Source organism: Bombina bombina, chromosome 3 (assembly GCF_027579735.1).
Source record: "Bombina bombina isolate aBomBom1 chromosome 3, aBomBom1.pri, whole genome shotgun sequence".
NCBI classification, from domain to species: Eukaryota; Metazoa; Chordata; class Amphibia; order Anura; family Bombinatoridae; genus Bombina; species Bombina bombina.
The window spans coordinates 119,499,627-119,526,418 of NC_069501.1; the positions used below are offsets into that span (position 1 = coordinate 119,499,627).

Sequence of the window (26,792 nt, forward strand, 5' to 3'; positions counted from 1 at the left end):
AACATACTGATAACGTATGCCCTGATCATCTGTGTTTACCGTACAAAACTGGAGTATGCTTAATCCCAGCTGTGTATTATGTGCTGAGCAAGGCTGCCTGCATTATACTCTTCTCAGGGCAGCCAAAGGATTCCTACCCTACAGTGTGGATGCTGAGGGAACTCTGAGCTACCCGATTCAAATAATGTTTTATCTGCTATAGCTGAACAGGTGACTGCTACAAATGTGTTCCTAGAGTTGTATTGAACTCTCCTTATAAACCATTCTCCTAGTGATTTCTCCAACTGCCCAAGAGACAGTGGGTGAGGATGTGTTCTTTAATTTCAGCAGATTGGAGCATATACATGCATTATAAAGGGACATAGTAAACACCTTGGAGGTGGATGAAGCCAGGAATCAACCTAAAAAGAATACTAAGGTGCTGGATAGAACAGTTAACTAGTAGAACAGGTTGTGCAAATCACTGGTATATTTGCCAAATGTAAGGAGGGTGAAGAAAAAAAAAATCCCTCCTTTAAGATCCCAACCACCAGTGGCGGCTGGTGAAGTTTTAGGTTGGGGGCCACTAGACCCCACACCACGAAATAAAGCCCCACCCCTCCCTCAGATGGCTCCGCCCATTAAATATATATATATATTTTTTTAAGGTTAGGGGAAATGTATAAATTTACTACCCATTTATGCTCAATTAATTTACACATACCTTGTGCCACAATACATTATGCCTGCTTTCCTTTGTGAAGCAGAGTGAATAGAGCCAATTTAAATTAAAGCTGCAAAAATTATAAAAAGGCATATTCTGAAACACTTTTTATAACCCCATTATGAATCTCATAGCCAAACATGAGTCAGAAAGTGCTTCCATAGGGAAATTGTTTTGCTTCTGCAGTTCTGCTCAAATTAAATGTACTAAAACAATTTTGTTCCTGATCATGAATAGTTAAACAAGGCAGCCAGAAAGGGCTCTAACCCCCCCCCCCACACACACACACTTCCTCTGGAATGTATTAGTCTGCAGAGAGCTGCATAACATAGCACAAAGATAGGAAGCTTTATGCTGCCTGTCAAGATATGCAGCCTGACCTAGCACAGCATAAAGCTACTAAGCAGCATTAGTGTACAATATAGATACACACCTACAGGACCTAGATGGAACAGGAGTAATTTAACAATAAACAGACCTTGTTTAGTGTGGTCACCTTTCACCTTGCTTCATTGCTATCCTGTATTGCATCCCTTCGGCTCCAACCCTTTCTCTATGTCAAGGTGTGACACTGTCTGCTCTCTCTGCAGCATTAATCTTGCTCTCTGGTTCAGCTCTACTCAAACCTCCCCCTTCACAACTTGCTCAAGACGAAACAAGCAATGAAGGGGAAGGCAGGGTACAGCTGAACCGGGCAACAAGATAAATGCTGCAGAGACTGGCACATGGCGAGATGAGGGCTTTGAAGCATTCATTTTGCGGCTTTCCACGGGGAACCATTTATTATCCAATAGGTTCAGCTCTGCTCCTCCACCCTTTGATCTATGATCTCCTGTGACTGTTCTACTAACTAATGTGAAAGCTCTCTCCCAGACTGCCACCATTTAAATAAAAAAAATAAAATAAAAAAAAGTATATTCCTCTACGGCTGTGCACCTTTTCAAAAGGCTTGTGTGCTCACGCCGGCCAGGCTCCTCCTCCCGCACGCCATCATCCCTTACACAGTCAGAACTGTGCGATTAACAAGTTATGGGGCTGGGTTGGGAGGGGGCAATGCAGGCAATTAGAAGTATAGGCTTCAAGCTCTTTGCACTTATTTCTATCGCACGTGCAGTGAGAAGTAAAAATAGCAATTTTTTTACAAAATTGGACTGGAACCCTTTTTAGCCGAATAAATATAATTTTTTCCAGTAGGGAGCTATTGGAAAATGTATATTTATTCAGCCAAAAAGGTTCTCCTCTCAGTGGGTTCACGTGCGCCTGTGCTCTTATAGAGAAGCTTCCACTGCCAACCACACCACTTTTTGAAAAGAAAGCTACAGATAGATTGTTCTTTTACATTAACCACCATTTGCATCTAACTTGGCTTTTTTTCTAAAACTGAATAGACTTTAGTGCTGTAAAGTTTCCACTTTAGTATTGAGAAAACAAGTGGCTTGATGGAACCGTATTTTGACTTATGCAAAAGAAACTAATCTGAAACACCAGTGGTAGAAAACTCTGTATTCATATTAGCCATGAAGTTAGTGAAGGTATTCCACTTCCATTTATTGCAGATGGATTAAGGAATTACAAAGGAGACCAGTTTTTTTTATAAAACTATGCAACCAATTTTATGTTTTGACAGAATTTAAACACTTTTATAAACAATCAGAAAGTTACTGAAATGCAACAGAATATGGTTCCAACTGATAGTTATCTACTGTAAGCAAGCATATCGCATGAGGCCAGGTGAGAGGCTTCAGACACCCATTGGTACTTCAAAAGAACCTCACTGAGCAATGCCAATTACTCCACATGCCAAGCGACCACCAGCATTGCCTGTGATAAAACTCTCATCATTGCCACCTTTGCCCAAGTCGTCAGTCTTCTCATGAACCTGGAAAATGAACAGTTAAGACCAGTAAGTGCTTGTGAGGTAAACAAATCAAAAGGGATAACATTTCTACATACAATAAACATGTGCATTTGGATGAATGTTAAGCAAACTTTTTTTACTATACATATAATTTCTTAGCAAAATGAAAGAACAAATTTGGTTGATTTGTTTATGCAGTTAAGTTATTGTAAAGGCAACTGAAAATTGTGGGTGCTGCCATGTTTAAACTTAATTTGCACGTTCTGTTTCCCCTGCTGAAGACAATTAAAGGGAGTCTACGCTAGGATTTGAAAAAAAAATAAATAGATAATCCTTTTTTTACCCATTCCCCAGTTTTGCATAACCAACAAATATTTTTACCTCTACCTTGTGTCTAAGCCTCTGCATACTGCCCCTTATCTCAGTTCTTTTGAGAGACTTATTTTAGCCAATCAGTGCTGACTCATAAATAACTCCATGGGAGTGAGCACGTTATCTATATGGCACACATGAACTATCCCTTTCTAGCTGTGAAGAACTCAATGCACTTAGATAAGAGTCAGCCTTCAAGGGCTTAGGAATTAGCATATAAGCCTACCTACTAGGTTTAGCTTTCAACTTAAGTTTCATTTTCTTGGTATCCTTTGTTAAAATACCACCTATGTAGGCTCAGGAGCAGCAATGCATTACTAGATAATAGTTGCATATTGGTGGTTGCTGTATAGGGACTTTGAATTATAAAGGACTGAGGCAATACAGTTCACAAAAAAAAAAAAAAAAAGGAGCAAGCACTCTTGCAAAAGTTATTTTTCTGCAAAAACACTTTTAAACTCAATCCCATAATGAAGCACCTAGGACAATGATGCATTAATGACTGCATGTCAGTTTTAAACAAAAAAATAAGCATGGGTACAGAACAGTAGAACATTTATGATCAAACTGCTAATTGTTCTTTGAAAACCTTCAGAACCATAAACAATGTTCAAAGCAATATGGACTAAAAATCTATATAGTAACTTTACCTTTCTATCCCTTTAAGAATACAAAAATGTGTAAATAGTGTACAGGTGCATTTCAGTATGAAAACAAAATTTATGCTTACCTAATAAGTTTCTTTTTGGATAATGAGTCCACGGAATCAATTACTGTTGATAATATCACTCCTGGCCAGCAGGAGGAGGCAAAGAGAACCACAGCAAAGCTGTTAAAATGTCACCTCCCTTCCCACAATCCCCAGTCATTCAATCGAAGGAAAATGCGGAAAAAAAAAGGAAACATATGGTGTAGAGCTGCCTGAGGTTAAAGTTAAAAATAACTGTCTTAGAATAAAGGGCAGGCCGAGGACTCACCATATCCAGAAATAAATAGGAAAGAAAACAATTTATGCTTACCTGATCTAAGATACAGTGAGTCCACTGAATCATCAATTACTGTTGGGAACCAATACCCAAGCTAGAGGACACCGATGATTAGGGACGGACAAGACAGGCAACCTAAACAGAAGACACCACCGCTTGAAGAACCTCTCTCCCAAAAACCTCAGCTGAGGCAAAAGTATCCAATTTGTAAAATTTTGACAGGGTATGCAGGAAAGACCAAGTTGCAGCCTTGCAAATCCGTTCCACAGAAGCTTCATTTTTTAAAACCCAAGAAGTGAAAGCCCTAGTGGAATGAGCTGTAATTCTCTAAGGAGACTGCTGCCCAGCAGTCTCATAAGCAAAACCAATTATACTTCTCAACCAGAGAAAGTAGCAGAAGCTTTGACCCATACGTTTCCCAGAGAAACAAACAGGGCAGAAAACTGGCGAAAATCCTTTGTCTAAATAAAATTTTAAAGCATGCACAACCTCCAAGTTGTGCAACAAACGTTCTACAGAAAAGAACTACGACAAAGGAGGAAAAACTATTTCCTGATAAAAATTTCTGTCCAAAACCACTTTAGGAAGGAACCTAACTTAGTACGATGAACTACCTCATCGGCATGAAAGATAAATCACACTGCAAAGCTGAAAGTTCAGACATTCTGAGCAGAAGAGATAGCAATAAGAAACAAAAACTTCCAAGATAACAACTTTATATCTATGGAATGAAATGGCTCAAACAGAGCTTGCTGCAAAACTTAAGTTAATGCTCCCAGGAGGAGCAACAGACTTAAACACGATCCTGACAAAAAAACTGCACATCTGCCAGATGCTTATGCATTAAGATAGATAATGCAGACATCTGACCCTTCAGAGAACTGACTGACAAAACCTTCTCCAGACCTTCCTGTAGAAAGGGCAAAATCCTAAGAATTCTGTCCCTACTCCTAGAGTAGATTAAGGATTCACACCATAAGGACATTTACGCCATATCTTACGGTAAATGTTTCAAGTAACAGGCTACAAGTCAGAAACATGGTCTCAATGACCGACTCAAGACTCACGCTTAAGCCAAACTAAGCATCCAATCTCCATGCAGTCAGATTCTGAGAAATTATTTGGGTGAAGGAAAAAACCCTTAATTAGAAGGTCCTTCCTCAGAGGAAATCTCCAAGGTGGTAGAGACCACATCTCCACTAGGTCTGCATACCTAATCCTGCGGGGCTACGCAGGAACTATCATAATTACTGATGCTCTCCTGTTTGACACGAGCAAGGACTCGTGGAAGGAGAGCAAACTGAAATCCCGAGGAACTGCCAGGGTATTTAACATAGCCTGCTGATCTCGACTGAAAACTTGGCGTACTGCCATCTCCAACACCCCCCATTTGAGAGTTAATCTGGAGAACACCTCAGGGAGAAGAGTCCACTCCCTGGGACGAAAATCTGACTGCTCAAGAAGTCTGCTCCCGGTATTCACTCCTTAAAATGTGAATAGCGGAAAAACATGAGCGTCCACCCACCGAACAATCCATGGCAATCATCGCAAAGGAACTCCAGATTCCTTCCAGCTCCAATATGGTTATGGTGAGCAGGTTCGCCCAGGTCCATAGTCACCAACTCAGTCTAGCGACCATTGTCACCATTACTCAGGAAGGTCTCCGGAAGCATGTACCCAGAGACAGAAGTTCCTGAGAAAACCAAAAGATTCGGGAGAATGCTGGCAACTATCCTGCTACCCCTCGCAAGCTAAGCAAGCGCTCTACCACTTATTCCCCTCTCTGATCTACAGGGAAGAATCTCATGACAGATCTAGATCTATCCTCTAAGACAGCCATAAAATCCCCAGTCCACTATCTGAACCTGCATAATAGCAAACTTTACAGATGGAATTGAGCAAAGGAAAGATGTCCAATGAAACAACCAGACCAATTACCTCCAAACATGGAGCCACTGAAGGGTCAGAGTACTGAAAGAGACAAGAGGAAAGAATCCTATTTTCTGACCTCTGACAAAAATATTTCCAGAGACAGGGAAACTAAATGGTCCCTAAGAAACTACCCCTGTAGCCGGAACAAAGGAACTCTGTCTTCATTCCACAGATGGATGTGGATCTGAAAATGACAAGATCACCGTATGAGTTTGCTTGTCAAATATGGTGCCTGAGCCATTATGTAAACCAGAAAGGCACCATAACAATTCCCCTAAACCTGATGATTGCCAATACAGACCCCACCGGAAACTGCTGCAAGGCCAAAGGGAAGAGCCACAAACTAAAAGTGATTGAAAGACTGGCATGGTAACCTCAGAAATAGAAGACTTCTGAACTGGATCTCAAAGAAATCCCTACCAAAAAGGAATCAGACAAAGCATTGCATTAATAAGATGCCACACTTGTTCCATGTAGTCCATTGATCCTGAGAAGAGCAGCTATCCTCTCTAGGGATCGTAATCCTCATAGCCAGAGTAGGAATAATCCCTTCTCTATTAGGCACCGTGATAATTGATAGACAGAAAACCTTTTTTAAGGTAGGATACGAGGAAAACCAAAAAAAATAAATTATCCTGACTGCCCCCATTCCTGTGAAAAATCTCCAAGCACGGTATGGAACAAGAAAACTTCCACAAAGGAAACCTAGGATTTCGAAAAAATTTACTAGATTCTTAAGGATTGACAACAGGCAAATCTGAGTCGCGCCATAGCAGCAAAAACCTTTAATACACAAAGGTGTTAAAGCTTTATGAGAGAAGCAACCTGTGTAGCAGAGTGGAACAGAAACCTTACTATCTGAATCTCTAAAATCTTGCATTTTCCCTCAAAGAAGAAAAAACATAATGCCGCAGATACCACAGAAGATAACTGTCGCAAAATCTTTAGGCAAAAATACTCCTCAAGGAGATTGAGAGGAACGGCTGGACACTGCATGTCACGTCATTGAGGCTTGGGACATTAGAGGAGGAAGCTGTGGCATTGCCTGAACAACATCATTTGAGACATTGGGCTCAGGGATAACATCTTCAAACTGTGCCACAGAGCATAACCAGGCTTTAACAAAACAGTGACACCCATGTCCTGGCATTTTAATATTTATATACCTGACAGAAGGGTGTGTGTCGCAACTCCAATAGCTCAAGAGACAAACATAGGAATAGACCTCTGTTCCAAAACAAGATAACCCTCCTAGGCTGGAAGAGTAATCCAGACTTACATTATACAAAAAGATTACCACTAAAATTCAGTGGCATTTTTTTTTTTTTTTTTAAAGGATAACCCTATTATCATGCAGTAGTGATGAGTGCATGATCACAAGAGAGCTGTGAGACTTGTATTAAATTTAGTCATTGGACAATGAGACTTCAGGTATGCAACATGTAACTGACGGTATAACATAATTCCGTTATGAGGAACCGCCTCCACAGAGATGCCGCTCTTGTTAGACATTTAAATATGGGAGTAGTAAATATTGTGTGAGAGTAATGTTTATACAACTTACCACTGTCACATTCGTGCCCAGAAAAAAAAAAACTAAGTCTTTCTGCTCTGCAGTCTGATGTTCCCCCATGAGCCACCAGAGGGCTGTGCATCCTATTATGACATCACTCTGTTCCATCGGAGAGAAAAAAAAAAAGAGGGTGTGGTCAGGCTAAGAGAAAAAAGAAACAGTAAACCTACTCAGGATTAATATATACCAGGGCAGCATAATGTTAGGAACTTGTGAGGTGGGCCTTGCTGCGTTTTCCTAACTGCTTTAAAGCCTCCACTGCCCTACTGAAGAGACCAACGTGGAGTACAGTACAGCTAGACCCAATCTTGAGGAAAAATCAAAGCAAACCTACTCTGGCTTTCAAAATAATAAAATCTTGAAGTGAAATAATCACATTTTCTTCAGGACACAAAAACTTCACCTCCTTGTACCGAAGGCAAAGAGAATGACTGGGGATTGTGGGAAGGGAAGTGACATTTAACAGCTTTGCTGTGGTGCTCTGCCTCCTGCTGGCCAGGAGTGATATTTCCAACAGTAATTGAGGATTCCGTGGACTCACTGTATCTTAGAAGTATATTGCAGAAATGCTAATTTCTTTACTATTAGCAAACATTTTAGTAAATGTTACTGTTTTTAAGCAGCATACGTACATACCTGGTTAATGCCTGTGCACCAGGATTCAATCACACGACCTCAGAGGGTCAGCAGGGGCTTGCATGACAAGTTAAGTCTTCAGAAGCAATACACACTACTGCCAGTTTGCAGAGCGCACACATGGGGGTCGATTTATCAATGTCTTCGCCAGTCTTTCAACCCCCTACGACTGCAGGTTCTCACGAGAGCCTGCAGTCTATTTAACCAGCAGCGGTCAGACTGCTGCTTTCCTAACCTTTCACCATCTCTAAGGTGGTGAATTACAATCTCCCCAGTCTCGTCCGACTGGGGAGATTGACAGCTCATGCCCACACATAATTGGCTGTGCTAGGGATTGCACACAAGCGCAAAAAACAGTGCTAGTGTGCAATGCTGAATTCAGCCACGTATATGCACCCCTGTGACAGCTTGATAAATTGACCCCATGGTGTGAATACTGGTGCACAGGCCCACACAACATATGCGTATATGCCGCTGAAAAATAGTAATTTACTAAAAGCATTTTGTTAATGGAAGTATATTGCAAAAAAGCTTATATTTCAAATTGAAATCTACATTTCTTTTTAGGTAACCATGCTAAATTTAAGTGATTTTTGGTGTGATGAAAATACTTCAAACACAAATTTATGTAATAAACTGCAAACTAAAATGAAACTGAAGGTTACTGGCATTAAAAAAATGTTAAACTTACTATACAAAATCCAGTTTGCTTTATGCATGCTAGGCGGCGTGTCTTGGTTCAACAGATCATTGTGCTTCTCAACTAGCGAACATTAAACTACAATTTTCACACTGACAAATGTGCATTACCTTTTTATTTCAAGCATATTAAAAAGGGACATTAAACACTGAGATGGTAATATAAAATGTTAAATCATATACATATAGAAAAAAAAAACTGTTATACTTTATTTTGTCCCCCTTTCCAGTATATCCATTCTGAAATTGTGAGCTTTTCAGTTCCTGTTAGAAATGGAAGTGTAGAACACTGTACTATAAAACACAGCCATTGGCTGCACTGTAGTGACTTATTTATAACTGTCCCTAATTGGCCACAGCAGAGAAAGTGACCTAAGTTACAACATGGCAGCTCCCATTGTTTTATAGACACTAAATATTGACAAAAGTGTAAAGTTTTAAAAAACTAATTAAACTATAAAAAATACATCTACATGTTATTCTCAGACTAATCTTATTTGAATGCATCATTCTTTCTAGCATTTAGTGTTTAATGTCCCATTAAAATGTAACAAGTAGTTCTATTTCCCTAATGGAATTATATAGACACTTTTTACCCCCAAAACAGGGTCTGTTGCTAAGGGGTGTATACTAAATTTTTGTATGGGAAGGAGATGCATACAAACATAAGTGCACAATGAAAACAGTCATTTGTATTTAAAATTACATAGGAATAATTTGTATTAAATATGCACAGCAAATTATAAATTTAAGTATACTGGTTGTACAAAAATCGGCTGAACATGGGCATATAAAACCCAAATATCAGTGTAATTCTGCAGACATTTTCACTTTGCAGACCTGTTATTTCTTGCAATTTAAGTAGCAAGTTTTTATCACAATTACTCTAAAAGGCAAACCTATGCAAATGAAAAAAAGGAACAGTACACTTAAAACTTCGTGATTTGAATTAGGGGTAATAGTAAAGTTTAAACATATGCTGGGTTCTCCCAGTGTACTTCGTTCACCAATGCAAAATTTTACACATATCACCACTCGTAGGACAGTCACCTTTTTATTGAATTCCATGAGGAATGCCCCTGCGAGTAAGTGTGTAAAACCACGTCTAGACTGGCATTTTTTAGAATCATGCCCTAAGACTCTAAATTCTTAGAATTACATCCACGTTGTGTCCAGTAAGCAGAGTACTTTTAAATACGCTTTAATGATATATTTTAAACAATACATTTTAAAAGGTTTTACATTTTTGCACAATTTAAGGTTTACATACTATTCTCTATGTATATTGAATGTTTTGCCATAATGCCTATTTATGCAGTTGGAGACTAAGAAACTGCTGCTCTTTCAGTACATAAACAAATATTTAAGATAGTGTTAGCACAGTGGTAAAATTCAAATTGAAATCTTACCACTGCAGTGCGACCAATTATGGAATGAGGACCAGTCAAAGAAATAACAGAGTCTTCAAATTTGAACTTAGCCACTCCATCTGCAGAAGTTACATTTCCAAGATCCCCAACATGCCTACATGAGAAAAAAAAAATTTTTAGTGACAACATACTCACAGCAACACCACACAATAGAGATTGCTAGCTAAGCAATTCAACATATCCGAGGATCCCACTGATCTTACATATAGTCTTAGCAGTGAGAAATGAGAACACAGAATCACCTATTAAATCAACATGACCAGTTTTTGTCTTTGTTGGTCACTGGATATGGTAAATGATACAACAGTCTCAAACAATTTCTATAGTGTCAGCACCAAACTAACCTTTGACATTGGGTGGGCTAAACATATCGTACCAACTGTCTAAAATAACCAAATTACAACACATGTGCACGCTACTTACCTCAATTACTGTTGCAAAGTCTATCCTGTATCACAGCCAAGGGAAATCAAATAAAGTGCAGGAACCAAAGTACAACTCAGCTCATTTGTAAGAAATCCGTTTTAGGGCCAATTTTTTTTGGCAAGATTCTATAAAGGTGGCTAATCAGTACGAGGCCCCTCACAGATTGTTTTAAAGACAATTTTTACCTTGGGAACTGTATAACTCATTAAGGGAAGTTCACTAATGTTTTATGTTATGGAGGGGCACTTATTTTACAAAGTAGTGCTCAGTAAAATAAGTGGATTATTTCTCTGTGCTGGCAAGTTGAGAATCAGGCTCTAAAAGGGATTAAGCATATGTACCAGGATTTACTTTGGTTATACAGATACGGTAGAGGCATTAAAAGCTTTTGCCACCATAATCCAATGGAAAGAACATAAAACCCTTGCATGTGTCCATCACATGATTCAAATGTATGTGAGTGCCAGTCCCAGGCAATAATTGGAAAAGCTCTTAAAGAAAAAAACTGACTTGTGCCGCAACGGACCAATAATGAATGCCCTCGAGGTGCATGAACACAAAACATGTTGACCTTACTCAGCATATGCCATCCAAGTCTGCAGGACAGAGGCAAAAGGAGAGTTGCTGGTGGTATCAAGTCCAGATATGAAAAAGGACAGTAAATGATTTAAAATTATCATAGCGACAGCTTGAAAAAGATTTGATATTTTAGCCCCCAGTTACTTATTTTCCGCTCCAGGCTTTTCTGATCAGGTCTTTTCAAAATCGGTTTGCGGGTGCGTTATCACAGCATGCCCAATCGCACTATTGAACTAAATGTAGTTCGCTCCCGCTACCAGACCAGGAGAGCGCTACAGTTAGTTCAATAGCGCAATCAGTGCACTGCGATTAGACAGCGCGCCCGCGAACCACTTCTGAAAATAAGACCTGATCAGAGGAGCCTAGAGAGGAAACTAAGAAACTTTGGGGGCTAAACTCAAATCCTTGTTTTTTTCAAGACATCGCTAAGATATTACACAATTCTGCACTAAGTGCAGAATTATGTAACCTGTTTTTACATTTACGGTCCCTTTAATAACTTTTGGTTTGCTGTAGCTATCCCGCAGATTAAAAAAGCCAGTTAAGTGGAATATTGAAGATTGTGTCCCTCTAAACCATGCAGAAGCCGTTAATTTCAAAAAGCCATATTATACCCAAGGCAAAATCATTACTGGAACAAAACAAGCACTTTAAATTACTGCCTGAGCTGGTAGAAACAGAACCAATTGTGGATGACTTCTATGAAAAGGGAAGAGAGCTATACCACCAACTAAACGTTCAGAATCACAGCCCATCAAAAAGATAAAAAAAAAAAAAGATTTCATGATTCAGAAAGAACATACAATTTTTAACATCTAAGCAAATTTGATATTAGAAGTAAATTGGAAAATTATCTTGGTATCTTGTTAAACGAGCAGCAATGCTGGTATCTAGAGGGTAGAAAAATAGACAGCACAACCCACGATTCAAATGCAATTTATTACCAGATCACACGCACAATAAAAACACACAAGAAGTATGTATCGAATAGGTATATATAAAATCCTCCTCAGAGGTATGTCCGTAGCAGTCTTTAGATCGGAGATCACCAGCTGTAATGTCAGAACAAACTGCCTTTGTTATTGCAAATGGTCTCTAAGTTCAAACAACCCACTTTCCTTCTGAGATCCAGCTACGGCTCCTTGAATTGGCCAAAAAGTAACCCGGTTGTTTCTGTCCAATTTTTTGGTGGGCTGTTTGAACTTGAGACTGGGTTGCGCTGTCAATTTTTCAACCGTCTACAAATTGGTTTCCAGCTTGTCTAGGACGTACAAGTTTTGTATTAGAGCTGCAACAACTAATCGCCATAATCAATAATAATCGATTATGAAAATAGTTGTCAACGAATCTCAATCGATTAGTTGGTCTGTGCACAACACCAACTGCTTCACTCCAATGAACTCCTGCACATGGTATTGTGTTTTATGGTTATGTCCTTAGCCTAAAGGACATCTACAGACGTCTACTTTTCACTTTTTCAGGACAGTGTACGTTTACAACTACCCCTGGCTTATGTGCAACCCAGATATAATAGTCATCAGTTGGATTGTTTATATTAAATCTGGTGATTTGGAACTATGCTTTTCATGATAGTGCCAAGCTTGTTGTTTACACCTTGCCCCTAGATTGATGGGAGTTATTTAAATTGATGTGCACTATTATCTGTTTGCACAATTATTAGCGTATTGCTTGCTATTGCTGATTATATGTACTGTATAAATAAATGTGTAAGGTTTTGTCCTGTTATTGATATAGTCCTTAGCGCTTTTGATTTTGTTTTTTGATATTTTTAATTGTGATAATATGTACCAGATTCAACTTTTATAAGTATATATTCGTTATTTTTAGAGCGGACCAGATATTTCCTTTAACCTTATAGCTGGTTATTTACCATTGCATATAGATATTCAAGATATTTTTATGTTAGAATGAAGTCAAGGGTTACTTTATTGAGAGGCCCCTTGCCAAGGTAGAAAATACTTAGCATTGGTGAAGAGCTAACAAAGATAAATACAGGTATACCCCGCTTTACGTCGATTCGCTTTACGTCGTTTCGCTAATACGTCGCCGCCGCAAACCCGGAAGTAGTTTCTCAGCGCGGCACAGCTCAGGACTTAGACAAGGAGTAAAGAGAAAAATTGCATGCGGTTTTACAGAGTACGTTGGAAAGACTTTAGGGTTGCTAAAACTGTGCAGTACAGTATTGTACTGTACCAGATACTGTAATTTGGTAAGTCCAGTACAGTATACCGGTCTTCATAAGCATTACAGTATTTTTTGTACAATTAAAGGTACAGTACAGGATTATTTGTTAAATCCATACAGTAATTGTACCGTACACACAAGTCTAGTTCTTCATAAGCAGTATTTTTTGGCCAATAAAGGTACAGTACAAGTACCAGTATATGCTGTATACAGTATTATTGTCATAATACCTTTGTGCTTACCTTGAATAGTACAGGTAAGCATTTCATATGCCTCCATCTCATATACAGTACCATACCATAAAACATAACCTACTTTAGTACTGTACAGTATTGTTTGGCATGGTTTGAGATCTCCACATAAAATAAGGATCTGTCATACAGTACAGGTACAGTAGAGTACTGTACATTAGGTTATATGTAATTAAGTCCCACAGCCATCATCATCACCTTCAACATCAAGACCTGATGAATCTTTTTCAAGTTCATCACCTTCAAAACTGATTTGCATTGAAAACTCAGATGATGAATCATAAGCAAAGATAAGCAATAAAGCACATACCACTGTATTGTACTACATGTTGTACTGTACAGTACCTGTATACAGTATATGTATCCCTTTCTACTGTCTGCATAACTGAATACAGTAGTGTACTGTCTTTTGTTGTTATTAAACTAAACTTAGCACTATTGCACACCTATATATGTTATTTCAAACATGTTTTTAAGCTTGTAAACACACTGGCAAGTGAAAAACAAGTAAAAAATGCATTGACTCACTTTAAGTCGGTTTTCACTTTACAGCAGGGCTCCGGTCCCTAACCCGCTGTATGAGCGGGGTATACCTGTATCCCACTTTGGTGAAATTGGCAAAACCCTACTTATACACCTCAACAGCCTTTTCTCTGCTGCAGGAAATACAGCTGCAAACAGAGAACCAGCCTTAGCCAGAAGCATGTGGACATGTTGAGATTTTTGCATTTCAATGCAAAGTTTCTGAAAGAGTGAATAACAGAATGTTATTAACAGTGATAGTCTAACTCTTTCTAGTTCTACCTCTTTTCAAACAGTTTGGGGTTTTGTTTTGTTTAATTATAAAACTGTGCTCTGCTGCTTAAAATTTGAAGAAACAGTTGTGTTAATATAAAGTTTTAGTCTGACGTTTATATTTGTAACACTCATTATGTGGATTTTATTTAAAAAATAGAAAATTATTGATTCTCTTTTTATCCGATTAATCGAAAAAATAATCTGCCGATTAATCGATTATGAAAATAGTTAGTTGCAGCCCTATTTTGTATACAGCAGCAACGTCTCCACCAAAAGTATTAGCTCAGTACAGATTTTACCAAAGTACTGTAAGTCCAAAGGAAAAAGGCTAGAACAGCTCAAACGCATTTTACTTTATTCAATAATAAAGTAGAAATCAACATGGGCTGCACAACATACAAGCATGTTAAAAGCAATAAAAGCAACACATCTATTGCTTTTAACATTCTTGTATGTTGTGCAGCCCACGTTGATTTCTACTTTATTATTGAATAAAGTAAAATGCGTTTGAGCTGTTCTAGCCTTTTTCCTTTAGACTTACAGTACTTTGGTAAAATCTGTACTGAGCTAATACTTTTGGTGGAGACGTTGTTACTGTATACAAAATAGGGCTGCAACTAACTATTTTCATAATCGATTAATCGTCCGATTATTTTTTCGATTAATCGGATAAAAAGAGAATCAATAATAGTTTTCTATGTTTTAAATAAAATCCACATAATGAGTGTTACAAATATAAACTTCAGACTAAATCTTTACATTAACACAACTGTTTCTTCAATTTTTAAGCAGCAGAGCACAGTTTTATAATCAAACAAAACCAAACCACAAACTGATTGAAAAGAGGTAGAACTAGAAAGAGTTAGACTATCACTGTTAATAACATTGTTATTCACTCTTCCAGAAACTTTGCATTGAAATGCAAACATCTCAACTTGTCCACATGCTTCTGGCTAAGGCTGGTTCTCTGTTTGCAGCTGTATTTCCTGCAGCAGAAAAAAGGCTGTTGAGGTGTACAAGTTCTAGCCTTTTTTCCTTTGGACTTTTGAACTCTGCTATTGGGCTCTTTTAACTCCAGTCGAGACGCTGACATTTCACAGGAACCGGAAGCATCGCATCTTTATTGACCGGCTTGCTTGGGGCATTTTAGAGTAAGTTTGGCGGAGCATGTAAAACACTTTTGCAGTGTTATCCTCAGAGGTTATGCAACTAAACTCCAGCATACCGGTTTATTGCTTAAGAGGTTTCTGGAAGTGGACGACTGAATTTTGCGGAGCAAATAAAACACTGTGGAAGTGTTATCCTGGGTAAGGTTTTGTGCCGGAATATGATCTGAATAGGACATACGAAGAGATTGTAAGTGATTTACACTTTTCTCTGCATAGTCTTACACTTTCCCACTTGGACATTGGTTTTATTCATTATCAAAACAACGTTAACTGGTCTATTGAGTTACAGTGAGTCAGGGCTGGTGCTGTACACGCTATCGTATTTATATTGAAAGTACTGTATCACCGTTCAACAATGAATCAAAATAATTATTTTATTATATCCAGGTCTTCTGAGACCAACTTGTTTGCTCCTCACTAGTAATTAAGAGGGGCTTTTCTATTGTATGTCATCTATTATTGGATATTACAGCAATTATTTGTACACTAAGGGTTTCACAATTAGTGCTGCTTTTCTTTGTGTTTAATGCTGGTACTGTATCTAGCTGAACACATCCAATGAGAATGATGAGGAATAGATGTGCAGCAAGCAGCAGCTAGTTCCCAGTAATTCATTGCTGCACATGTATTTCAACAATGGATACAAAGAAAGAAGCAAACTTGATACTGGTTTAAAGGGGCAGTCAAGTCAAAAAAACCTCATGATTTAAATAGGGAATGAATGTTATTTTAAACAACTTTCCAATTTACATTTATCCCCAATTTTGCTTTATTTTATTTTCATATTCTTAGTTGAAAGCTAATTCTAGGAGGTTCATATGCTAATTCCTTAGACCTTGAAGACTGCCTCTAATCTGAATGCCTTTTGACCACTAAAAGGCATTAGTTCATGTGTTTCACATAGATAACATTGAGCTCATGCACATGAAGTTACCCTGGAGTGAGCAATGATTGGCTAAAATGCAAGTCTGTCAAAAGAACTGAAATAAGGGGGCAGTCTGCAGAGGCTTAGATACAGGGTAATCAGAGGTAAAGTGTTTTTATATAACTTGGTAATGCAAAACTGGGGAATGGGTAATAAAGGGATTATCTTTCTTTTTAAAGAACAAAATCTCTGGTGTTGACTGTCCCTTTGAAGCTGCACACTAATTCATGAAAGAAAAATGCTCATTTGTCAGCACAAAATGAAAAAGCCTTAACATCTTAAACTGTCTTATATGCCAAAGTGACTTTAGTGTCTATAAAAGAAATAGACTCACAACCTTATGTTGTGCATAGGAGAAAAGCCCAAAACGTTATATCAAACAGCAAGAATATCAAAGGGACACTGAACCCAAATTTTTTCTTTCGTGATTCAGATAGAGCATGCAATTTTAACAAATTTTCTAATTTACTCCTATTATCAATTTTTTATCGTTCTCTTTCTTTCTTTATTTGAAAAAGGCATCTGAGCCATTTTTTGGTTCAGAACCATGGAAAGCACTTTTGGTAGGTGAATTTACCCACCAATCAGCAAGAACACTGTTCACCAAAAATGGGCCGGCATCTAAACTTACATTCTTGCATTTCAAATAAAGATACCAAGAGAATGAAAAGAATGATAATAGGAGTAAATTAGAAAGTTGCTTAAAATTGCATGTTCTATCTGAATCACAATAGAAAAAAATTGGGTTCAGTGTCCCTTAAGTACCGGAAGGTACAAAGTTTATTACCTCTCTTCATCAGTTGGGCCACCATGTTTTTTGCCTTCTGGATTGAAATGAGGACCTGCGCTTATACAACCTGAAAAACAACAACAATTCAGCTATGCGTTTTACAATCACATTTCTAGTAGCTTTTTATACTTTTGTGAATTTGATCATTCTTGACAAGACTGCAAAAGGGACATGAATTCCAAAAAGTTGAATATGATTCAGATAGAGCATACAATTTTAAACTGATTTCCAATCAACAAATTGGCTTTGTTCTCTTTGTATGCTTTGTTGAAAGAGCAGCAATGCCCTACTGGGAGCTAGCTGAGCCAACGACAAGAGGCATATATGTGTACAGCCACCAATAGGCAGCTAATTCCCAGTAGTGCCTGAGCCTACCTATGTATACATATATACACATATATGCTCTTTCTGGACTATGAACAATTTGGTCTTCATGTCCCTTTAACCCCCCTTTACTACAAAGAACTTGCCCAGAACACCGGAGAGTTTAAGCATTTTGCCATCACTGCATTTAAACTGAAATAGAGCCTTTTGTTATTTACCAGTCAAAACTATATCTATATATGTATTTTTTTTATTAGACAACCCAAGGTATTGATATAGGCCCCTTTTTAATATATTTCATGCCATCATTTGGCGGTGAAATGGTGGCATCAAATACCAAAAATGGGCCTAGATCAATACCTTGGGTTGTCTACTTAAACCCAGGCTCTATTTCTGTTTAAATGGAGCGATAGCAAAAACACTAAAAATTATCCAGTATTTTTGGCCAGTTCTCTGAACTTCCCAGTAGTAAAGGGGTTAAATTAATCTAAATTGTGGTTTTCTACATAAAGGTTTCATTTTTAGAAAAACTTTTCCCAGTTATTAGAAAATTTCTGATCTAATTTTATAACATTAGAAATACATAGATAGATAAATTAAATGTCTTGCCCCTCCTCCCTCCTCACACTTTGGTCCTTGTGCAGATTTACTACATGCCAAACCAGATATTATATTCATTAAGCTTCTTAAAACTTAGTTAATTCTGTGTACATAGATTTGCAGGGGAGCAATAGCATTAAAGTCACAATTAATCTAATGATTCAGATAGAATATGCCATTTTAATCAACTTTTCACTTAATTCCTTATCTTGGTATGAAGGAGCAAGTTATTTCTGCAGATACAAATTCAGTTTTGAGAACTACAAAACCAATGTGACATCTAGACAGAAAAAAATGGCAAAGAATCTTAAAGAAACCCCTTGGTGAGCACGGCATTGTGAACTGATTAATGGAATTAATTTACCAAAATATTAACACATTACAGCCATAAATATACAGCCTCACACAACAAAAACCAATGCTCATTTCAGGAGGAATAACCTTTGGATTATTTGTACCTTAACCCCTTCATCCAAAGTGACTTAGATCCAAGTCATGCAGTACAAAGCCCATTTTACTGCACAACGTAGATCTACGTCACAGCTCCAGGCATCTGTCTGCATATGAAAAGGGAGTATGATCGGTGCTTTGGTTCTAGAAGGAGCTAGATGTCTGAGCTAATGCTCAATTGCTTGTGCCAGCGGGAGGGAAGGTGGGCTGCAGAGGGAGTAGTCCTTTGCTACAGAATTTTTTTTAATGGAGAAGGGATGGTAAGTTACACTACCTCAAAAAAAGGAACTGGAAGGGGGCCACCCTAACGATTGTGGGGAGGTAGGGGGCATCACTACACTACAGAAAATAAATAAAAAAGTGGGTACTGAGACAGCTGCCAGTATGTAAAATGGCAGCCTCCAGTAGGGGAGGGTTAAAGAGCTGTTTGTGAAGGGGACTCAGGGTGGTGGGAGAGTTGAGGGATCTTTACACTGCAAAAAATAAGTCTAAAAATGCAGAAAGTCTGCCAGTACCTAGCATGGTGGTGACCAGAGGGGGTAAGTGAAGGTAGAGAGCTGTTTGGAGGGATTAGGGAGTGGGAAGTGTCAGGTAGGAGGAGTAACCTCTACTCTGCATCAAAAATTAACCTTACAAGCGAATTAACTTTTTCACTGCCAGGAATTTAAAGTAAGGTGCGCAGCAGCATTCTAACTGCCAAAAAGCAATGGCAAAGCCACGCATGTCTGCTATTTCTCAATAAAGGGGATCACAGATGACTGCAGTAGTTGTGTGTAAATCATTTCAGTGGGAAACCCATAGTGCCATCTAATATGCCAATATGGGCCTAGATCAATAGCTTGAATTGTCAAATATATATATTTTTATTTATTAGGGTTCTGAATTCCATGCACCCAGGCTTCTCTAGAAGCTAAACCTAAACTGCCCAGTTACCTTCAAACCATATTCTACATGACATGAATCCTACCATTGGTATTATCGCCAAAAGCATGGATATGGAAGCCATGATTGCCATCAGCGAGCCCCTCGATGCTGCCATCAACTGTTACTGGTCCGTTACCCTGTACACAGATTTATAGAACAAAAGTCAGTAATTGGTAAAAGAATAAACAAGTGTTCAGACTAAGAAAACCCATTTTCAGCATATTTAAAAAAAAAAAAAAAAAAAAAGATAAGTTTCAGAAAACCACCAAGTGACAAAACCACCACAAGAAAGGGTCACATACAGCTTTGAATAGTGTGCAGCATGATGGGAATTCAGACTGCTTTGTGAACAGAAGGCACTTGCTTTCTGGCTAATCTTTAACTGCCAGATATGCTGAGCAAGAGAGTTCATTCTCTAAACTTTAATCAAGATTTATATCTAGGTCAACAAGGCAACTTTTTGCTTTATATGCCTCTGCTTTCTAGAGTAAAGTTTGTGCCACTTACCCTTACAGCTCTGGTAGAGAACTAAGCAGGACTTTCAGGTTATGTTCTACAACTGACAGCAGAATAACAAAGTCAGTTGTGCTAGGAGGATTGGCATGCAGCCAGCCAAAGCTTTGAACACCAAATTAAATTGGACGACTACTCCCCCATTATACCTTTGTTACAGTATAGGTTTAAAGAAAAAGAGTCTAAATAAGACTTGCATGGTTCAGATAGAGCCTTTAATTTTATGACACTTAAATTTGCTTCTATTCTCAAATGTGCATTGTTCTCTTAGTATACCTAGATGAAAAATACGCAGATATCCTACACTAGTGGGAGCTAGCTGCTGATTTGTCTCATGTGATCAGGTAGCTAGATGTTAGCAGCTAGCTGCCAGTAGTGAAATGCGTTGAAAAAAAGACCTAAGTCCATTGAGTTCAACCTATACAAATCTAATATACTTACAAAAAAGCTCCAGTTGAGCTTAAATTAATGCCATTAAAAGGAGACACATTTAACACAAGCAATCATATCCATGTATTATGTTTCTAGCCCGAAATGTATACAAACCATTTTTAAATGTATCTAAGGTTTTGGCATTCACTACCTCCAATGAGTTCCACAAATTTTTTGCTCTTACAGTAAAAACGTTTCTGTTGCAGATTATATCTCCTTTCCTCCAGCCTTAAATTATGACCTCTTATCACAATTTTCTTGGAATAAACAGCTTCTGCCATCTCTGTATATGGGCCTTGAATATATTTATATAAAGTAATCATGTCACCTCAAGTGCCTTTTTTCTAGAGAAATCAGACCCAGTTGGCTAACCTTTTGATAGCTTAAATTCTCCATTCCTTTTAATAGCTTTGTGGCCCCTTCTCTGAACTTTTTCTAGGTCTGCAATGTTTTTATCGGTCCCCAGACCTGCACTCCATACTCAAGGAAAGGTCTTACCAAGGATTTATATAGTAACAGAATTATGCATGCCTCGCTTGAATCAATGCCTCTTAATACATGCTAGTATCTCAGCCTTAGAAGCCGCTGACCTGCATTGTGCACCCACCTTTAGCTTGTTATCTATTACTACTCCCAATTCTAGCCAAACCATGAAAGAAAACTTGGGGGTTTCCTGTCCCTTTAAGCTTTAGCCTAAAATATATTACAGTAGTAGCCGGACTAATACCAGATGTCAAAGTTTCAAGTTTTTTATTCTTCTACATATACATTTATTCACCGTTTCCTCTTAAATCTATTCAAGTACGTCCCAGGCATTATCTTTCAACCTTTAAACTGCTTAAATCCTTTTGGAAAGCCTTTTGCCTGAAGCATTGTGCCACTAATGGTACACGTGCTTAGCCTGGACTATTTTAAATAACTGAAAAGATAAGATGTGCACCTATAGCAGGTTCTGATTCAATTTAAGCAAGACGTGCACCTATAGTATGTTCTAATTCAATTTAAGAGCTTGTGCACATCGTACAGCTTAGTAGGTCAGTTATACATAAACACTTAGTTGCTGCTATTTTAAAAACAAGAGAAAAGTATTAAGTGAACACATACTAACTAGAAATAGCCATTAGAGTCACTTTAGTAATGATGTAAGCCTGGTTTCTGCAGGCTGCACTTTTTACCCAGTTGGAGCTAAACAGCAATCACAACAATTCCCACTACCCTGCAGTTACTATAGCAGCATGTATGAGCCCAGAGGCCTAGCTAGGACACCACAATCCCTTTATCAGCATATCTGTCAATTCACAGTCTTTGCATGACTGTTAAAAAAATGGTCTATGATGCATAAGAGCAGTATTTACACTCACTTTATTCAGGGATTTTTTATTGACAATCTGTTTAAAGGGACAGTACACAAATTCTTTTTATATTAATGTATTTTCAATGACATGTTATATCAGCTGAGTATAAAATGTATGAGAAATTGCTTGTTCAACTACTTCATATACACAAATAAACCTGGTTTTGAGCTTTTAAATCACAGCCTATTACAATGGGTTGAGCTTCAGGTAATATATCATATTACTGTACACACACTTGCTTCCTTATCTTGTATTAGGATATAAAACTAAAGCTCAATACATAGAGAACAATGGAAATCATGCAATTACTTAACTACCCTGCACCCCACTGGGAGTGTAATTTCTTCTGCTAGCTGTGTTTACTTAGGCTATTCAATAGCTGAGACTCCAGTATAGGTTGGGATACCACAAGCTAAATCAGCTATTTTAACAGCCAAAATAGGGGTAAAGGAGCTACTTGTAAACTGATTAACACACACCACAGGTAAAATGGATCATTGGGAACAATTTAAAAAGGGAGAAATTTTTGGGGTGAACTGTCCCTTTAAGGTAAAACTAATTAAGCAGAGATCATTTTGTACTTTGTACTAATCTTTATTGGCTAAGGACAACTGCCTGGGTTTTACTGTTGGCAGGGCATGCCTCTAATTAGGAAAAGCAAACAGTTCACTTAGTAAAGGAAAAAATTAAATAAAAAAATACCATAAAATGCAATGCTCTTAGACGTGAAAGCCAAACTAAAATGTCCATTTAAGAATTAAGAATATGATACCCAAATGTTTTATTTAATGACCCTGAGAGCATACACATAAAAAAAAAAAAACTTTAAAAATGTATTTCCATCATCAAATATGCTTCATTCTCTTGGTATCCTGTGTTGAGGAGCATCAATGCACTACCAGGAGCTAGCTGAACCCAATAAGAGGAGTTAATTAAGTATAACAAAACAAACTTTGAAAAGAGAGAACTGGAAAGAGGTAGACTATCACTGTTTATAACATTGTTATTCATTCTTTCAGAAACTTTGCATTGAAATGCAAAAAGTCAACATGTACACATGCTCCTGGCTCTCTAACTACAAGCTATTTCGCTTGCAGCAGAGAAGAGGCGCTCAGATGGTGTTGAGGTGCCTGAGATGCATAAGTAGGGTTTTGCCAATTTTGCCAAGGTGGGATATTTCTTTGTTCGCTCCACCACCGTAAAGTGTTTTCCTCCTTGCCAAGGAGCCTCTCAAAGTAAACCTGGATTTAATTCTAACAAAAATATTAAAACTATTTATGCAATGGTAAATAACCAGCTAAAAGGTTAGGGAAAAAATATCTAGTCTGCTCTTAAAATAACCAATACTTATTTAAAAAGGCTGAGACTGGTACAAATCACAATTGAAAAAAAAAAAAAAAAAAGGAAAAATCAAAATCACCAAGGACTATATATCAACAGGACAAAGCCTTACAGTTATCTATACGGTACATATAATCAGCAATAGCAAACAGCTAATTGTGCACATTAATTCAAATAACTCCCACCAATAAGTAAATATGCTCGGTACTATATCAGGCAAAGCATAGTCCCAAATCACTTGATTTAATATAAACAATCAAAGTGACTCATTTGTGGGTTGCACATAAGCCAGGAGTAGTTGTAAACTTAAAAACTTACTGTCCTAAAAAAGTGAACCAAACATCTGTAGACTTCCTTTAGGAAAAGAACTATAAAACAATACCATGTGCAGGAGTTCATCAGAGTAAAGCAGCTGGTGCTGTGTGCAGACCAACTAATTGATAATGAGATTAGTTGACGACTTTTCATAATGTATTTGTTGCAGCTCTAATACACATGCGCAACTTACATCATCGCATTCCACAGTTGATATGTGGAATGCGCACTTGAGCAGGGTAGGAAATTTTTATGGGGTTGTGGAACTAAAAAACAGCCGATTCACTCTGATTAGTGCATGCATATTCAAGAGGTAGGACAATCTGACAGTCTGTTATGTCAGATTTTCCAACTAGTACATGTTTAGTACTTTGGTAGCTAAAGCTGACAAATGAAGCGATCTGCTAAAAACTGCACAAAGCACATGCGTGGGAGAACAAATCAAAGATTAAATTTAATGTACTATTTGGATGTACTAAAATAATTATTCAAATAAATAGTACATGAAAGTTAATATTTGATATAATATATAGTCCCCTGCATGTGCTAATAGGAAAATCTGTCAGATTTTCCTACCTTGAGTTTGAATGCGCTAATTACATCACTCAGTAAAGCGGGCATAACTATCTCCACAACCCCCTATCAAAATTTTCCTACCCCTCTAAGTGCGCATGACCATATGCACGTCAGCACAATTTACAAATGTGCTGTGGAATATGGTGATGTAATTTGCGCATTAGCCTTAGTAGGAACGGTAACAAACATAGATGGCAAATAGCAAGACTGCACAGCCTTGGATACACACGACATGTGTAGCCAGCATATCAGATAAACAATAATGGCATATAGTAAGCACATATATACACTCCCACAATGTCCACCAGGCAGGCACCCACAAAACCAGCATGTACACTCCCACAATGTCCACCAGGCAGGCACCCACAAAACCAGCATGTACACTCCCACAATGTCCACCAGGCAGGCACCCACAAAACCAGCATGTACACTCCCACAATGTCCACCAGGCAGGCACCCACAAAACCAGCATGTACACTCCCACAATGTCCACCAGGCAGGCACCCACAAAACCAGCATGTACACTCCCAAAATGTCCACCAGGCAGGCACCCACAAAACCAGCATGTACACTCCCAAAATGTCCACCAGGCAGGCACCCACAAAACCAGCATGTACACTCCCAAAATGTCCACCAGGCAGGCACCCACAAAACCAGCATGTACACTCCCAAAATGTCCACCAGGCAGGCACCCACAAAACCAGCATGTACACTCCCAAAATGTCCACCAGGCAGGCACCCACAAAACCAGCATGTACACTCCCAAAATGTCCACCAGGGAGGCACCCACAAAACCAGCATATACACTCCCAAATGTCCACCAGGTAGGCACCCACAAAACCAGCATGTACACTCCCAAAATGTACACCAGGTAAGCACCCACAAAACCAGCATGTACACTCCCAAAATGTACACCAGGGAGACACCCACAAAACCGCCATGTGCACTCCCAAAATGTCCACCAGGGAGGCACCCACAAAACCGCCATGTGCACTCCCAAAATGTCCACCAGGGAGGCACCCACAAAACCAGCATATACACTCCCAAATGTCCACCAGGTAGGCACCCACAAAACCAGCATGTACACTCCCAAAATGTACACCAGGTAAGCACCCACAAAACCAGCATGTACACTCCCAAAATGTACACCAGGGAGACACCCACAAAACTAGTATGTACACTCTAATGATCACCAGGGAGGCCCAAACACACAGACTGGCATGCCCACCAGAGAAGCACAAAGACAGAGGGGCATGTACACTCCCAAATGCTCTCCAGGGAGGTGAGTTGCCAACATTGCCACCAAAAAATACACATAGAACAGGAAAAAAAGCACGCACACCCAAATATACACGGTAGTCAAGCACGCACACACACTCATTTTATGACCTTGCATTTCATAGCTACGCACTTCAATGCAAATAAAAACAAACTGCTCCTTGCCTCTTGCTCGAATCGGACAACGCCGGTGACATCACTTGTTCCCTTGAGCACACAGATCGCCTTCACCATTATGTTAGTTCAGTACGTCGCTCCAAACACTCGAGATCGGAAGATGAGCCAGCGAGAATTGACGCTTATATAAAATATTTCACGTCACGACGAACGCTCTGTCATCTTGGGTAAATCCTATCCAATAAATTCCCAGTTTTGCTCAGAAGCGCCCACAGGCGGACCAATAGGATTAGACTGACAACACGTGACCAGTGGGTAGGGTTAATGTAGACAAGTTGTATGGGGTTAGATAAGTTAAACAATTACATGTGATTGCTTTACAAACATATTAGTTATGTAAGTGGGATAAAAGGAGAAACACACGGATTTATCTGAAGAGAAACGGCATGAAGTGGTTGCTTATTCATACTTATAATGGTCGCTTACTTTATGAAAAAAATAATGTACTGATTTAGTAGACACAGAAGTGCTTTGCATTTATTTATACGTCTGACTTTTTAAAGGTTTGTGTTACTGGTTTATATTAGCTCCTTTAATGTTTGCACAGCTTTCTGCAAAACATGTCCAGAATATATATTTTTAGGCTTTTTATGAAGGTGATAATGCATTAAATGTGTGAAAAATTAACATGGAAAAAAAAAGCCAAGTCAGTTTGCAAGGTTGAGATATTAAATTACCAAACTTGCTTGTTCTGCCAGAGGTCTTGTACAATCTTTAAGTGACATAATATTAAAAAAAAATCACATGCTCTATATAGTTGCCAACATTTGAAAATAATTTCCAGGGTCACTTTGCAGCAGATCCACACCCATTTATGGTTTACATAACCCCGCCCACTCCGATACCCAAAACAGCACGTAAAGTACTAGTTGTATAACGTTTACTGATCGCTTAAAGGGACAGTAGAGTCAAAATTAAACTTAAATGGCTTGGATAGAGCATACAATTTTAATGTCTTCATGGCGGTGCAATAGTGTTCACATCGGAACTAAATTACGTTTAAGTTTTGAATATTGCATGTGTTTTATACTTCTATTATTGCAAACGCGATGGCACGATTGTGTATTACTTATAATATTTTAATATAGCAAACGTGTTCTATATTAATACGCTTGCGACAGTGTGATCACAATATTATAAGTAAAGCAATCGCGCCTTTGCTTTTGCAATATTAG

At 38.4% G+C, this 26,792-nt stretch overlaps 1 protein-coding gene across 1 annotated transcript; it reads right to left on the reverse strand.

The window, feature by feature from the left end:
• Positions 1–2,191: 2,191 nt before the first annotated feature.
• SOD1 (superoxide dismutase 1) lies at positions 2,192–25,774 on the reverse strand. Its single transcript, XM_053705975.1, has 5 exons — positions 25,606–25,774; positions 19,674–19,767; positions 17,330–17,399; positions 10,169–10,283; positions 2,192–2,582 (listed from the first exon to the last, which is right to left on the reverse strand). Exons 1-5 carry the CDS (start codon positions 25,672–25,674, stop codon positions 2,475–2,477), a joined length of 456 nt encoding a protein of 151 aa, XP_053561950.1. The 5' UTR covers positions 25,675–25,774; the 3' UTR covers positions 2,192–2,474.
• Positions 25,775–26,792: the final 1,018 nt, after the last annotated feature.

Coding starts and splice junctions, on each gene's coding strand:
- SOD1 (XM_053705975.1), bottom strand. CDS start 25,674: ATGGTGAAGGCGATCTGTGTGCTCAAGGGAACAAGTGATGTCACCGGC. Junction 19,768..25,605: donor TTGTCCGATTCGAGCAAGAG/GCAAGGAGCAGT, acceptor ATCTGTGTACAG/GGTAACGGACCAGTAACAGT. Junction 10,284..17,329: donor GGCCCAACTGATGAAGAGAG/GTAATAAACTTT, acceptor TTTCTCATGTAG/GCATGTTGGGGATCTTGGAA.